The 16302-nt window shown below is 44.1% G+C and overlaps 1 protein-coding gene across 1 annotated transcript in view; it reads left to right on the top strand.

The window, feature by feature from the left end:
* Window positions 1-16302, top strand: part of SNX9 (sorting nexin 9) — a 90953-nt gene that overhangs the window by 51814 nt on the left and 22837 nt on the right. Inside the window, exons 5-9 of the mRNA XM_068984994.1 lie at window positions 7169-7334; window positions 9320-9467; window positions 10744-10828; window positions 12813-12938; window positions 13055-13172. Of these exons, the coding sequence (XP_068841095.1) occupies window positions 7169-7334; window positions 9320-9467; window positions 10744-10828; window positions 12813-12938; window positions 13055-13172 (643 nt within the window). The remainder of the gene's footprint in view (window positions 1-7168; window positions 7335-9319; window positions 9468-10743; window positions 10829-12812; window positions 12939-13054; window positions 13173-16302) is intronic.

Raw genomic sequence — 16302 nt, forward strand, 5'->3', positions numbered from 1 at the left:
GATATTTTTGCCTCTCTCTCCAAGCCAAAAGCCTTTGCGGTTCTGTACCTAATATCACACCCCGTGAATCCTGAATTCTGAGATCCGCCCTGCCGAGAGGTTGATACTTAACCCTTCATGTGGTTGCTTCCTCATATGGGTCTGCTGATCAGTACGCAGCCTTAGACCTGGGATCCCATCCCCACCCCTTCACCCAGTCTCTGGGGCCTCTGTGCCGCTCTCTCCTTCTCACTGCTCTGCCGCAGACACCTAGCTCTGTCTCCTCAATTCACAGAGACCAGTGGTCTTTGTGTGGATCCCCCGTCTCTGACCTGAGGCCTGGAAAGTCTCTCTAGGTAGGTGTCAGGTCCCCGATTGCCTGTTGGCCAGTGATTTGAAAACAGCTTCATATATAATGCCTCTTTTAGTTTTAAGTGGATCCCAGTTACTCCATCATGATTGTCTTCTTTGTGTATTATTAGTTGATTTCCAAAACCAAATTTACTTACATTTACAAAATGGAAATCACACCACCACTTTCTTCAGAAGGAAGTTATACCTGGAAAGCATGTTCTCGAGCACTATGTAAATGTTAATAGCCATGACTTCCCTACTAGATAGTTGTGGAGCTGGGATTCGAAGCCTGGAAGTTGGGCTCCAAGGTTGTCCTCCTCAGCGATGCTGACTTGGCCACTGCCTAGCTCCGGGGAGCGTATCAGTTATCTCTTCTCAAGTCAACTCTGCACATCAAGGTGGTCAGCGGGCTCAGGAGCTCGCAGCGTTCATGGCCTCGCAGGCTGTTCTGTGCTCTTAGCCGGTCCTGGGTAGGTTCTTTGTGGCTTTCAGGTTCCAGGAAGCTTTGCTCATCTCACATCTGGTGGCTTTGAAAGCACTAGTTCAACATCCTGACATTTTTTAAAGCTTGACATTGTTTTCCCCTGGAGTTCTTTTTCTGTGACTGTATGACTTGCATGATATTTGTTCCATTCCTTCTGTGCTGCATGTAATTACTTTTAGTACTTCAGTGATACTGTGTTGTGACAATAAGTCTTTAGAATATATATTAATGCACGGAGAATAACCCACAACTATACAGTAAGGGCTTTGGTTTCTGCATGTAGTGTTTGTGCATGAGTGGCATGCTGGAATTTTCTGCTGAACTTAGCCCTGCTACGCATTTGCTGTTTTTAGCTTCGGTATACTCTTTTTTTCTCCCCCACCCTTCATTTACTGAGCACCTTTTTTTATTTTAAGGTGGATATTTTGGCTCAGATTGGTTGTCTTGAAAGTCTCAGCCAATCACCACCTTCTTCATCTTCTCCTTCTCCTTCTCCTTCCATAAATAAGGTAAAATTCAATTTGAAACCCTTAGAACTAATCCTTTTCCCCTAAGCGAGGTGTTGTTTCCAGTAAAGTATCTAACTAAATAAAGGTCTTCTTGGGAACATGGCAACATAGAAAGTGAAGTCACTCAGTTGTGTCTGACTCTTTGCGATCCCGTGGACTGTAGCCCACCAGGCTCCTCTGTCCATGGGATTCTCCAGGCAAGAATACTGGAGTGGGTGGCCATTTCCTTCTCCAGGAGAAGCTTCCCAACCCAGGGATCGAACTGAGGTCTCCCACATTGCAGGCAGACACTTTAACCTCTGAGCCACCAGGGAAGATAGAAAGTGGGACATATAGGAACTGAAAGAGTGATTGGGATTTATACCTTGGAGACCTTTCAGCTAAGACTTTCAACGAGACTTGGTTGATGAATTTATTCCATGGACAGTGAGGTCTAATGAAGGATTTTTAACCATGGAGTTGACGGTCTGGATGGTTTTGATGCTGTAAGGCGGGGGGGCTGGCCCGGAAGAGAATGATGACTCAGTAGAAAGGAGAGAAAGGGAAGACCTGGGAGCAAAGGAAAGGAGAGGCCCCTTGAGACCTTAGCGGAGGAGCAAAATGCATTATCATGCTGCCAGATGTCTGCAGGTGAAAGACAGAAGGGGTTCTTGGAATTGAGAGCAAAGAAGTCAGAGGCCAAAGGATCATTAAACCGCTTGTTCTGTAGCCCAGTTCATTGCATCTGGGGTAAGGCTTTGAAGAAAAGCAAGATCTCAGCATTCAGCACACAGAAAATGTGCCAAAACCCCCAAGAATCAAGAGTTGCTTTTGATCTTTAGAGGAAAAGACCATCAATTATATTTTCAAAACAATGCCAGATCACATTAATAGAGAAACTTTTATTTAAATAGGTGATTATAGGCACTTAAAATACTTTCTATTCTAGCCAAAGATTTGTTTCCTTCAGATACATATAAGAAAGAGAAAGGAGACAGAAATGTTTTGCCATAAAGTGTAAACTAGTGGGGATTTACTCAAAGATCACCAGTCATCAGGCTTTTCTTTATGTTCTAACTGAGCCATGTAGTAAGACGACCTCTGCTGAATTTGTGCCATGCACTAGATACTCTGTGAGATGTTTCATATGCATTATGTCATTTAATGCTTACAAAAGTCCTGTGAGGAGGTTAATGCTGTCATACCCATTCAGTAAGTATGGAAACTAAGAGAGATGGAGCAAATGGCCAAATTCATACAGTTAGTAAGCAGTAAAGCTGGGATTCAAACCCAGATAGACAGCTCTAGAACTTAAATTCGTAACCACTGCACCCACGAGAAGTTTACTTGAGTCAAATCACAACAGTTTCATAAAGGGATTTAACATTCAACCTATGGGCTGTTTACTTGAGTCAAATTGCTACAGTTTCATAAAGTAAAGTGAAAGTGGCTCAGTCCTGTGACCCCATGGACTGTACAGTCCATGGAATTCTCCAGGCCAGAATACTAGAGTGGGTAGCCTTTCCTGTCTCCAGGGATCTTTCCAACCCAGGGATTGAACCCGAGTCTGCTGCACAGTTTCATAAGGGGATTTAAAATTCAGCCAGTGGGCCAGTGTTCTCATCCTTGCCCCCCTTTGACATGTATTTGTGAGATGCACAGCTTTCCTGCAGGCTTGGTGCACAGATGGAAAGTAGAGCGTGAACAAGGGGAAGGATGTGGGGAAGTCTGGGAAACTGCAGGTTGACGCATAGAGTGAAGGATCAGTGGCGACTAGTGAGGATGGGGAAGTCATGGAAGGAAAAGGCAGGATTTTGATCAGTGGACTGATGAGCTTAGAATCCAACCTGTGGTCAGTGAGGTCTAGTGAAAGGTTTTGAAATAATGCAGTTGAGTTGGTCGGGGAGGGGGATGTTGTTACCATGAAGGGAGGGAAAAGAAGAGGATGAAGACCTCGCTGGGTAGAAAGAGGAAGGAGAGCTGGCAGAAAGCAGAGGAGAGGCTTAGTCAGGGGACAGCAGGGTTATTGGGGGTGGAGAGCAGAGGAGCCAGAGGCCAAAGTACAGGGAGGGCGGGTTCAGGGGGAGCCAGACCCCGGCAGGCTTCGCGAGCTGGTTGTTCAGCTGCTGTTAGAGGAGGGGCCGTAGTGATAGAACCTGGGGAGATTTCTAGTTGGTCAGGTTTGAAAGATTTATCAGCACAAGTCAAGTTGAAACAAGATAGAAGGAATATTCCCGGGGGTGAGTGGGGGTTGGGGTTGGGGAGGCAGGACAAAAGCAAACAGTGGTTTGCCAACAAGGATTTCATCACCCAGGCAGAGAGCTAAGATCCTGTGCACGGCCCAGTCGCAACGCCACTGATGATAAACGATTTAGTAACGAAGTAGTTTTTCAGAGTATCATGTTATATGTTTCAGCTTTTTTAGGATACTTGCTGTGAATTTCATGTCCCATTTGTTCCTCGGTGTTGATACAGTGCCTTTCTCTGAGGGCTTGCCAACAGCCTTACTCTCCGGTGGGGCTGGACTTTCTGTTGTTCTAGATTGCAGCTCTTCTGTTCCTTTTCCTCAGCAGTTTCTAGAAATGCCAGACGAATATCTGTACTTACTGTCATGCTACCATCCAGAATTTGCATACCTTTTGAAGTTTTTATTGTGGAAACAAAACCTTCTGGTTTAGAGTCTGGAGAGCACAGAGTATCTGTCTCCCCAACCCCCCAAGAAAGCTGTGGAGGAAGGGATTCTCTTAACTGCAGTGTGACTGGCCAGCTCTCAGCGCAACAGCCTTCTTTTCCAGAATCCACTAGAGTGGCTTGAGAGGAGCGCCTTGTCAGCCATGTATTTGAGAAATTGACAGTCATATGGATTGACAGTCAGATGTCTTTCTTCTGTTAATATTTGACGTTGAGCAAAATCATTAGTAACGTCACCTTTTTTCTTGAAGGTACAAGAGATATTAGAATGCAATCACATTTCCTCTTGTAAAACGTGTGCTCTGTTGTTGACGCTTCTGGTAGGTGGCTGGCAGTTATCCCCCCAGGTGTCAAATGGTGAAGAGTGAGAAAAAACCCAACCACGGTGGCATTCTAAAATATCAGAGAGGCATATGAGGCCATTTGGGTAACTGCCTTGCAAGCCTTTCCTCTCTCTCTAATATCAGGTTTGTTTCATTTTGTTTTGTTTATGTGAGAAGGAAGACTTTGCTATTCCATGTCCTTGAATTAATAGATTTCAGCATTGAAAAAAAATTTTTAAGGCATTATTTGTTTTCCCTAAATTTATCTACAAATTTAAGGTTCAAGTGAAATCATGTTTTTTAAACTTGACATGTTGTTATTGTTGTTTAGTCACTAAGTTGTGTCCGACTTTTTTGCAACCCCACAGACTAGAGCCCACCAGGCTCCTCTGTCCATGGCATTCTCCAGGCAAGAATACTGGAGTGGGTTGCCATTTCCTTCTCCAGGGGATCTTCCTGACCCAGGGATCAAACCTGCATCTCCTGCATTGATGGGTGGATTCTTTACCACTGACATACTAATCCTAAAACTGAAGGTTGTTTTAGTTTTAAAAACAGAAAACTGATGCTGAAGTTCACTGTAAAAATAATAAAAGATGTTATGGTAAAGTACAAACTTTACCATATGGCATTCTGTCTAGTGGGCTCCAAAGTAGTTTGGTATTAGAGGAATGCTGCTGCTGCTAAGTTGCTTCAGTCGTGTCCGACTGTGCGACCCCACGGACAGCAGCCCACCAGGCTCCCCTGTGCCGGGGATTCTCCAGGCAAGAACACTGGAATGGGTTGCCATTTCCTTCTCCAATGCATGAAAGTGAAAAGTGAAAGTGAAGATGCTCAGTCATGTCTGACTCTTAACGACCCCATGGACTGCAGCCCACCAGGCTCCTCTGTCCATAGGATTTTCCAGGCAAGAGGACTGGAGTGGGGTGCCATTGCCTTCTCCAATTAGAGGAATAGACTATAGGAAAGAGTCCCAGAAATAGTCCCAAGTCCAGTGTATGGTAAAGGTGAGTCAGTGGGGAGAGAATGGATTATTCATTAAATGATGTTAGGGCAACAGATGACTACAGGAGAAAATTAAGCTGGATTCCTATATTATTTCTTATACCAAAGTCAATTCCATACAGGTTGAAATTTTAAAATTTAAAAATCTAGGATGAACCTAGAGCCCATTATGCAGAGTGAAATAAGTCAGAGAAAAACAGATGTCGTATACTAATGCATATGTATGGACTCTAGGAAAATGGTACTGATGATCCAATTTGCAGGGCACCAGTGGAGACACAGACGTAGAGAACAGATTTGTGGACTTAATGGGGGAAGGAGGGGGAGGAAAGAAGCAGAGAATAGCATGGAAACTACCATATGTAAAATAGATCACCAGCAGGAATTTGCTGTATGACTCAGAGCTCAAGCTGGGGCTCTGGGACAACCTAGAGAGGTGGGGAAGGAGGTTCAAGAGGGAGGGGACATGTGTATACCTATGGCTGATTCGTGTTGATGTATGGCAGAAGCCAACACAATATTGTAAAGCAATTATCCTTCAATTAAAAGTAAATAAATTATTTTAAAAATCAAGGAAACAACAAAAAAAAACCTGTGGTTACCTCCGGCTCCTCTTACTGCAGTAGTCCTTGAAATAGGGTGGCATGCAGTGCCCATTCAAAAATTTTATTTATAACATTAATAAACTATAAAATTATGCAAAAGAATAATGGAAGAAAATATTTTAAAAATAACTTGGCATGATAGCCCCATTTTATGCAAGACGTCACCCCTTGGCATGTAGTAGGAGTGTAGGAAGGTGACTATACGATCTCTTTCTAAAGCAGTTTGACAAAATCTTATCAATTTTATTAATAAATGCACACTTTCATTACCCAGTAATTTTCTTTTGGGAATTCCACATAGATCTATTGGATATGTGAGGAAAGATGTGTAAGGATGTACACTGCAGCGTTATTAGCAGCAGCAAAACACTGCAAACAAGTTAAATGAGCATCAGCACGTGCTGCTTAGATGATGGGAAACAAATACAAAGGAGTCGCGTAAAAGAAGGTCATCGTATTAATATCTAGGAGAATGTTTCAGGCTATAGAAAAACAAGAGAGAAGTGCAGAGTAGAAAGTGCAATTGGGGCTCACTTAGAACATGTTTAAAGCAAAAAGACTCTCACTGCATGGCATGTGTGAGTATGTACAAAGGACTTTGTTAGGAGTCGTCATCTCTGAAAGAATGACTAGCATCTTAAGGCGGTAGGAATGCTTTTATATATCATATCCTTTTATTCTTCTGATTTTTTTTTTACTGGGAACATAATACGTTTTGAAATAAAAATTAAAACAGTTAAAAATACAACTGATTACTATCAAGCAATTAAGGTCAATAAAGCATATTATTAGCATATATAATCTCAAAAACATAATATTAAGTGGGGGGAAAAAGCATGCAAAGGGAAACAGACGGCACAGTGTTCAGGTCAGCTTTGAAAATAGAAAATAGTTGTTATTTATGAGTATGTCACATATTCTGTTACACAGTGGGAGTGTCAGACACACATGAGGATGAGAGCAGGTTCAGAAAAGCCGTTACTTGGGGGAAGGGGAAGAAAGAGTTTCTCTGTTAACTGTTGTAAAGTTCCTCAGCAAACACAGCAAATTGCTAGCAGTGAAATTTGATCGATGCTGCTTTTTGTGCTTGCCTACATGTTTCTAAAATTTTATTTTTTAAATTATTTTACATTTCTATCAGTTTTTTTTCAGCACCCCTATTCAGTTGCTTCCTACCGAATTGAGTAGTGCTTTCTAGAAGTCACAAAAATCCTCTCCTTTTTTTACCCCTAACAACAGGTCAGCAGTGGCAGTGACCCCTGGTCAGCCTGGAATGCTTCCAAACCTGCAAACTGGGAAAGCTCGGACAGCTGGGGAGCCAAGCCGGAGGGGGCCGCAGCCCAGAGAAGCGCTGCCAACAACTGGGACTCTGCCTTTGGCCATCCCCAGGCCTACCAAGGACCAGGTGAGGGGGCCACCCTTAGAGGGGATCCCAGGACCGGGTGAGGGGGCCACCCTTAGAGGGCATTCCAGGACCAGGTGAGGGGGCCACCCTTAGAGGGCATCCCAGGACCAGGTGAGGGGGCCACCTTAGAGGGCATCCCAGGACCAGGTGAGGGGGAGGGGCACTCTTAGAGGGCATCCCGGTGGAAGGGGTTTAATCACAGGAACTGTGGTCTCACTAATGGCAAACTGACTCTTCTGAATCCTAATGAGGTAATTATAGTCTAGTCCGCTCTCAGTTCCCTCAAGGAGAACTTTGTCACACATGCAAGTGCTTTCAGGGACCAGGTTCATAAAGTGAAACAAGAGAGCGACCCTGTGGGGCTGCAGAGGACAGAGGGGGACAGTGGGTTGATGCCGCCGCAGGAAGACTGAGCTGGTGTTCCTGGTGTTCCACCAGAGAGGCTGGAAATCTCGATTTTTTTGTCATCTTCCCACTCTAAAATCCTCGCTATTAACACACATTTGCTTTTAAATCTCGGGCCAAAAAAAATGAGCACGTGGATTGACTGTGGTTTATCACCTGCTGGTGTATGACCTCTGACTTAGCTGTTCTGTCATTTCCTGAACTACCTGTTGGACTCCCCGGTGCTTAATGGAAACACTGAGGCAAAGGAACTGTCTAAAAGCGGAAACAGTTCAGGAATTAAGAAAGGTTATTTATGTCTGTTCTGAAAGTAAGAGACCCGCCCACTGTTTTGTAATGACCCCTGTCTAAGCTCACTGTGCCCAGAACTGAGTGTGCTGAACGGCAGGAGGCGTGGGTCGGGAGCCTTGAAGGGCGCAGGTGCTGCTTTCTGGCTCCCACCCCGCCCGGGAGGAGTGGGGGGCTGGGTCCAGACCAGACTGCTGATATCGCTTCTGCAGTGACGTAGCGTCGCTGGAATCCTGGCCCAGATCTTTCTGATACCTTCTAGTCTTTTCTTTTTCCTTTTGACATTTGTCTCTGGGCTTCTCATGGTGGCACTCTCAGGGAGGAGATCCCAGGGCACTTCCCTGCCTAGTGCTGAAGGGACACCTCAGGCCTTCAGAGGTGGGAGACAGAGGCAGAGAACAGCGGTGGAGGGCGGGCGGGAGGAAGGCTGGCAACACCCCATCTGACACGGAGAGGATCACTAGGACGTCAGGTCAGGCTCCCGGCGCTGGCGTACTCAGTGCTTGTCCCTTGCTTCTCTCTTTCTCCTCCACCCCCTCGTCGTCTCTGGCCTGCGTTAGTGTTAGTGTTACGCGACTCCTTTCCAAAGAGCTGACACCCTTTTGTCCTCCCCAGTCTCTTGGCTTAAAGGGTATTTGACCTGTTTATTTGCAAGTTTATAAAGCTAGGTTTATCAATGTGTAGGTGGCTCAGGGGTAAAGAATCCACCTGCCAATGCAGGAAACACAGGAAACATGGATTCGATCCCTGGGTTGGGAAGATCCCCTGGAGAAAAGAAGGGCTACCCACCCCAGTATTCTTACCAGACATGACTAAGAGCAGGACAGCACAGCTGGGCCTCTAGCAGACCTTCCCTGTGCACCAACAAGGGTTTGCTTGGCATCTTTTGGCTTCACCACATAGCATGTGGGGTCTTCGTTCCCTGACCAGGGATTGAACCCGAGCCCCCTGCATTGGAAGCATGGAGTCTTAACCACTGGACCACCAGGGAAAGCCCTCCAGAGTGTTTTTATCGTTGACATTTATCTGAAGTTACTTGGACCAACAGCCCTCTTCAGTTGTTTCTGACTTGTCTTTTGTGCCAAAAGGCAGAATCCTCAAGACTCACAACTGTAACTCACAAGCGTAACAACACAGCCTGTACTCTTCGCATCTTTATTGTAATCCTGACCGTGCACCCTTTTCTTCTTTAAAAAATTGGTTAACCCAGTTGGTAGCTGTTACCAGAAAATTAAGTCATCCCGTCTTTATTTGGTTTCTATTTACCGACAATCTTCTGTTCTCACCTCCAGCAACTGGTGATGATGATGACTGGGACGAAGACTGGGATGAGCCCAAGTCATCTCCCTACTTCAAGGATTCAGAGTCAGCAGAAGCAGGAGGTGCTCAGAGAGGAAACAGCCGGGCCACCAGCTCTTCCATGAAGCTACCACTTAACAAGTAGGTGTAAGAGCTGCGGGAACAGGTGGGGGGGGGGGAGGGGCGCGGTGCTCTCGTATGAGAGGCTGTGATGAGACAGAGAGGCTGTTTCTCTTTCCAGTGATCACAGAGTTTGGGGCATGATTTGATCGTGTCTATTTTTTTATTTGGCTCTTAGCTTGGAAGCTTTTTTTTTTTAAGTGAAATATATGTTCCATTTAATGATCTGCCAAATACTCTTTTTTACCTTTATCAACTCATGACATATTGTTTCATTGCTGACGTCACAGGAAAGCTAAAAATAATAATGATAACTTTTTCTTTTAAATGTTTTACCACGTATTGATCTGTTACCATGACCAGGCTTTGTGCAGAGCAGTTTGTGTGTTTTCTCTCATGGTGCTCTCACACCCCTTTATGGTACATATGATCTCTTTTACTCTTGGAGACACGAAGCCCAGGGAGGTGAAGGAAACGATATGGGCCCCTGTGAGCATCACATTGGCCTTTAGCTTGCTTTAGGAATGAAATCAGATGGAATGCAGCTGGTTTTTGTAGAAATAAGATTTCTTTTCCTATTTTAGGTGTTTTGCTTTCTGAGCATTTTTACCCCCTGTTTATTTTCTTTAAAAAATTCTAAAACTCAATCTTGTCTTCTTTAGAAGTTACGCTTTGGGTGGGTATACATTGATTCCACCTTTTCTTCCATTTAGAACTTTGCCTTGGGTGTAGATTTGATTTCTGGAAATAGCCAAGTTTATTATGTTTGAGGTCTCTAAGAAGACAGGTTCTAAAGGCAGTTTCCAAAGAAAATGGCACAAGTACTTATGAACAGTGGCAGTTTCTTTGGGGTAATTGTGGCCTCCTGAGGGAGAATGTGGACAAGCGCTTTAATTTGGATGTAAAATGCTAGCATGTGGCCTTCGCCCCATGGAGTCATCTAAACTGATACGCTCAGTACTTTCTTTCTGCCTCTGTACCTGGGGGACAGTTTCTGGTCTGCCCTTCGGCCTCCCGAGTGGTGATAGAGTGTCTCAGATCAAGCAAATCGAGCACCCATAAATATCACACCTTCTGGAGTCAAACTGTCCTCTTACCAGATAAAGCTTAATTAAATGACTAATTGGCTGTTGAACAATCTGATTATGTCAGGTTTCATTTACCTTAGTTTCCGAGTTCCGGTATAACTGAAAGACAGAACAAGTTCAAACTGTTGTATTAAGTAAATGTGGACGAGAGCTATAGAATTCTTACAAGGGAAAGGATAAGACTCACGAGCATTTGTCCTCATGATTAGATTTCCTGGATTTGCAAAACCTGGGATGGAACAGTATTTGTTGGCCAAGCAACTGGCAAAACCCAAAGAGAAAATTCCGATCATTGTAAGTGTTTATTTTTTGTTTTTTGCTTTGTTTCTAATTAAGCTCTTGTATAGTATCTTAAAAAAGGTTATTAGGCATTTAGAAAGTATTCTTAAACACATTTAATGCTTCAGGTAAGTAACTGACAGTATATTAAGAGCATAAAAAATAGCATAAATTAATGCCCATTATTGTCTAGGCATTCTTTATTTTTACCTTTTCAGACTACCAGTACTTGAACAAATGACCATAGTATTTCTTTTTCTGAAGTGTCTTAAAGTTACCTCTTACATGTTGTTTTTCTACTAGCCAAACATATTTAGCTGCTAAACGCAATTCAAATACTTAGGTTTCTACCTTGGCAGAGTACACACATGTTATCAGAATAAGTTCCCTTTTCCTCTGTGTTGGTAATAGTTTTCTTTCGTTAAATCAGTTGTCCAGTTCGTGGTAAGGACCTAGCAAATGAAAGCTGGCAGTTAGTGACATCATTCAGAACATCCATCTTTGAACGGCTTTCTCATCAGATGACACAGGCTCCATGGTTTCACCCACATGTTGACTGTGGATAGATTTTCTAAGTGTTGCCTAGCTGTATATCTCCAGATAAAATTTTAGAAAAGAAATAGCTGTCCTCTGACCCTGCTGATTTAGTCATGTACCTGTAAGTTGTGAGCAGGGCAGGACAGGAGGCTTTGAGTGTAGTCACCGTGGACTCAAATAAGGAGGAAATAGTCTAGTCTTATTCTGTACTCTTTGGGTCCTAGGAAACTCAATGATATTGCAAGAAAGACGTTGTGTTTTTCATATTACTTGTTCCTACTTCTTGGGAATGCTTGAAATCCTGGAAAACTCCAGAGAGAAGGGCTGGGACAAGAGCCCTTTAATCCTTCTTCCCTGAAAGCAGACTTGGGGTGATTATCTTCTGAATGGTTAGGTTAAAGATTGCTTTTTTCTTCAGGTGTTTTTGTAAATACTTAACATGTATCCTGTTCTTTTCATTAAATTTAAAACTCCTCAGAGTCAAGAGCCCATGGCCCCCCTGCCCCTCAGATTCTCATAAGCACGAGACTTTGTCATAAGCGTGAGAGTGTTGGAACAGAGCCAAAGGACCCCGGCATTTGAGTTGTCCCACGTATTTTAGGCAGGCCTGCCTGTGTGGGCTTCTTGTGTGGAAAAGGAAGTGAGGAAAGCCATAGAGCCTTCAGAAAACCAAGAAAAAGCAGAGACCTTGTCCTTTGCTTTTGAGGTGTAACATCCCTACCCACTAGTAGAGTAAATGACCTCATGGATGTTGGGCCCTGGTTGGTCAGAGTCTCCTCTCTTGGGCCCCGTCACTGAGGGAAGTTCCCCAAAGCTCCTCTCAAAGTCTCCTGCCCTGCAGCTTCAGGAGGGTTTTCTGGATCTGGGTCCCTCTTGGAGAATCATAATATTAAGCACTTGTTGTCAGAGACCTTTAGTCCCTTATTAAAGCTCTCTAGGCTCCAGTCACTGTCCTGACCTAGTAGCCTCTGAACTTTCATACCTCACCTCACTTTTTCCTCCTTTCACCTTGAAAAAGAATTAGGGCATACAGAAGATGAGAGTAAGTGTTGAGGAAGTTTGATGGCAGTTTGGCATTGCTGAGACAGCCAAGTGTGTCGTTTTATTTTTCACAGAGCTATTAGTCTGCAGTAGATCTGAAATTTTTAAAAGCTAGCCCTTCATTACATAAAACTGGGACAGCTGGACTGGAGAGAGATTGTGTCCTGCCCAGCATCCTCTCCAGGAAAGGCAGCTCAGCCCCTCTCTGTGGCCTAAGATGCCCACACGGGAGCAGAAGGGCCTCTCAATTAAGTGTGTTTTTCAAATAGAACCTTAATAAGAACAGAGAACATTTATGTAGATAATTTCTCAAAGAAGAGCAAGAATGACTCTCCTAAGGACTTCCAGCCCTAAAAAGAATCATTTGATGATTTATATCAATCATGTTAACTGATTTTCCACCTCTCCCTGCAATGTGTAGGTTGGAGATTATGGCCCGATGTGGGTTTACCCTGCCTCTACGTTTGACTGTGTGGTAGCAGATCCCAGGAAAGGCTCCAAAATGTACGGTCTGAAGAGCTACATTGAGTATCAGTTAACCCCTACCGTAAGTATCCGAGTTATCAAAACAGAACCGTGCTTACATCGCTAGGAACGGCTTGCTTTTTTCTTCATCTTCTATAGTTGATATTGGTAACTTTTTTTCTCTTTCTTCTCTTGTAGAACACTAATCGATCAGTAAACCACAGGTATAAACACTTTGACTGGTTATATGAGCGTCTACTGGTTAAGTTTGGGTCAGCCATTCCAATCCCGTCTCTTCCAGATAAGCAAGTCACAGGTGAGTGGGTGTGTGTGACAGAACTCAAGGCAACAAGTGAAAAGGCTCCAGTTAGAGTATTCCAACACGGATCAGGAGTGGCGCTTTCTAGCCTCCAGTGGAGCAAGCTGTGGGGGTCTGGAACCAGCAGCTAACTGCAGCCGTAAATACATATAGATACACACACACACACACAGAGCAGCTAACTGCAGCCATAAATACATATATAGATACACACACACACATAGACACACACACACACACAGCAGCTGCCTGCAGCCATAAATACCTATATAGATACACACACACACACAGTTCACATATTTGGAAGTTGCCTAGACACCTAACAAGGGGTCTCATAAACTTGTCTGCCGACTCCCTGCGCACGTGTGCATCTTGGATTCTGACAAAGTCACTGTGTCTTTGCTGCTACACCTTTTCCAGTCCCAGTGTCTTTATCGCTAACCCTTTCCTATAAGAGAAATATATGCCTTTTTATATGTGAAAAATGACACCTGGGAAAAACAGGAATAATTCTAATAGTCTAAGGTGGAAATTAAAATGGATGACCCAAATAATGTAAACGCATCACACGCTCCAGCTGTGTCATTTTCGTTGCTGGTGCTGTGCTCAGTCCTGTTGGACTGCTTGGAACCCCGTGGACTGTAGCCTGCCGGCTTCTCTGTCCATGGTGTTTCCCAGGCAAGAATACTGGAGCAGATTACCATGTCCTCCTCCAGGGGATCTTCCCAATCCAGGGATCAAACCCATGTCTCTTGCATCGCCTGCATTGCCAGACGGGCTCTTTTAACACCGCACTACCTGGGAACCCCCTGTCATTTTCATCACAAGGCTGTAAACACCAAATGTAGACGCCACAGAGCTTCTAAGTGTTAATGTAGAAAGTTACCAAGTTTTCTACTCAGTTATTTTGGTGACTACTGATATTTAAATATTTTTATTTATCATTAATAATCACCCTCTCCCTTTTCTTATTTATTTAAATGTCATTTCCACACACCCCCCCCGACCCCCACCCCCAAGTAATCTCCTAGTAAATAATCCACAGTGCTACCAGAGCCCCTTGTAAACGTGCAGTCGGAGAGTGTTTTTTCCTTTGTCTGTTCTGAGAACGATCAGTGATTTTTTTTTTTTTTAACCCTTTCGCCTAATCTAGAAACTGGAATGTTAGTACTTAGGAGTCAGTGTGTTTGTCTTGGAATAAAAGTTTGTAAAGAAGCTGAACTTCACATAGAGATTAGAGTCTCCATGTCTAGCTAGAAAATATTGCAATACCTGAAACTCTAAAGTAGAGAGAGAGAGAGAGAAGGATCAAAGATGAGAGTAAGACTTGCAAGCTGGGAGCTGGAACGGTGCAGGAGGGACGGACGGGGGCTCCAGAGGCCTGGGAGTCGGGAGAGGATTTGGTCCTCACTCAGCAGGAGTGAGATAAAGAGACAGGAGAGGGGCTGGGCGCTGCCCCAGCCCAGGGCAGAGTCCGCTCAGGTGGCAGGGAGGTTGGTCCCAATGTGCCAGGTGTCACGTGTGCCCTGGCCCCTCACACACAGCCGCTCTCAGCTCAGACATGCACAGGTGCCGCTCAGAAGTGCTGAGAAGGGATGTGACGTGATTCCAGAGCTCACGCCGTGAGAGGTGGACTAACCCTCAGCTAGAGCCAGTGACCTTGGGATAAGCGTGGCTTTGTGCTTTGCTTCGTGCAGTGTGTATGCTTCTCTGAAATGTTTTGAAGAGATGGAAACCGTTTTTAAAGAAATTTGTTTGATTTTGATTTGGGGGGGAAAACTTTTCAAAATTTTCACATTGTCTTAGCAGAATGGAGGAGTGGGCTTGCCTTGCCGTCCCGGGGCTGACACCCAGGCAGCCCCTCGAGGAGCCCAGGTGGCAGGTTGGGTGCGTGGCTGCTTCCTCCCACTCAGACGTGTCACCCACCCCCGTCCGCCCACTGTGTATCCTCACTGTCCCTCCTTTCTGTCCATATTGTTTAAATCATAGCTCTCTTTCTAAAAATTTAGATTTCTTTCCATGAAAACTTGGGTTCTGCCTTTCTCCACAGTTTCAAGTTTGAATTTTAAACTCTCTTTTATCAACTTGGTTAGCATAATATGTTCTCCATGGTGTTGAAATAAATGGATTAATGAACTATCTTAGAGTTGTGGGGGGTTTCTCTTATTTTTTTCAGTTTTAATACACTATTTGGAATCAGATAACCCATGGCCTATCCTAAAGCATCATGGAGTCATGGTTCTCCCATAGTAAGGTTCTTTTTTTTAAAAAAAAAAAAAAAAAAAAAAAAGGTCAGGCCTGAAGCCAGGGGATGTCAGAGAAAAGCACAGAAGCAACAGCCCCTCAGTCCGAAGAAAGTTGGGCTTTGATTCCCTGACTGGGCCGTGTGCCGAGGAAACCGGGAGGCACAGAGCCGCTCTGTTTCCCCTTCTCTCATCTGCGTCCTGCCTGAGATGCCCACAGCATCATTATTGTATGACCGCCCTTCCCTTAAATCCTGGAGAGGAGAAAAAGGAATACCAAGTAGATGATGTCATGACGTTTCTGTGCACTCGATAATCCATCCATGGAAAGCTTAGAGCTGAGATTTTTCTAATTTGTTTATGGATTTTATTCTTTATGGAATAACATTGAATGAATCTGGTTTTATTTCTGGGGGCCAAACTGGTATATTAACATACTTCATGAAAACCTAGGTCAGGGTCATAGGAAATGGGCAGATGGAAATCCCTCCTCTCCTTTTTCTTAATTCTCTGGAACCTGATAAGCATATCCTCACAAGAACAAGATAATAGCTGAAGTCCCAGTTTGTAAATAGACCAGCTGTGTCAGAAAAAAAGTTTTAGGAGAAATAAGAATGACTATTTAATTAATTCCAACCGATGAGTAGGTTATAAACTCTTGTATAGTTGACTTGCTCATAACGCAGAATTCAGTACAGCCCTTAGTTCGGTGCTGACTTCCAGGGTCTCTTCTGTCCATGAGGTGGGTCATCATCTGCACAGTGTCCAAGTTTCTGCAGCACTCATTAGTCTCTGCTCCTAGTTCGTGCAGAATTTGAAGTGTTTTAATATACAGGAGGAGGGTCTAGTTTTGTAGTCTTCAGTTTGACATCTAGGTCTAGGGT

This window comes from Capricornis sumatraensis, chromosome 13, assembly GCF_032405125.1.
Source record: "Capricornis sumatraensis isolate serow.1 chromosome 13, serow.2, whole genome shotgun sequence".
NCBI lineage: Eukaryota > Metazoa > Chordata > Mammalia > Artiodactyla > Bovidae > Capricornis > Capricornis sumatraensis.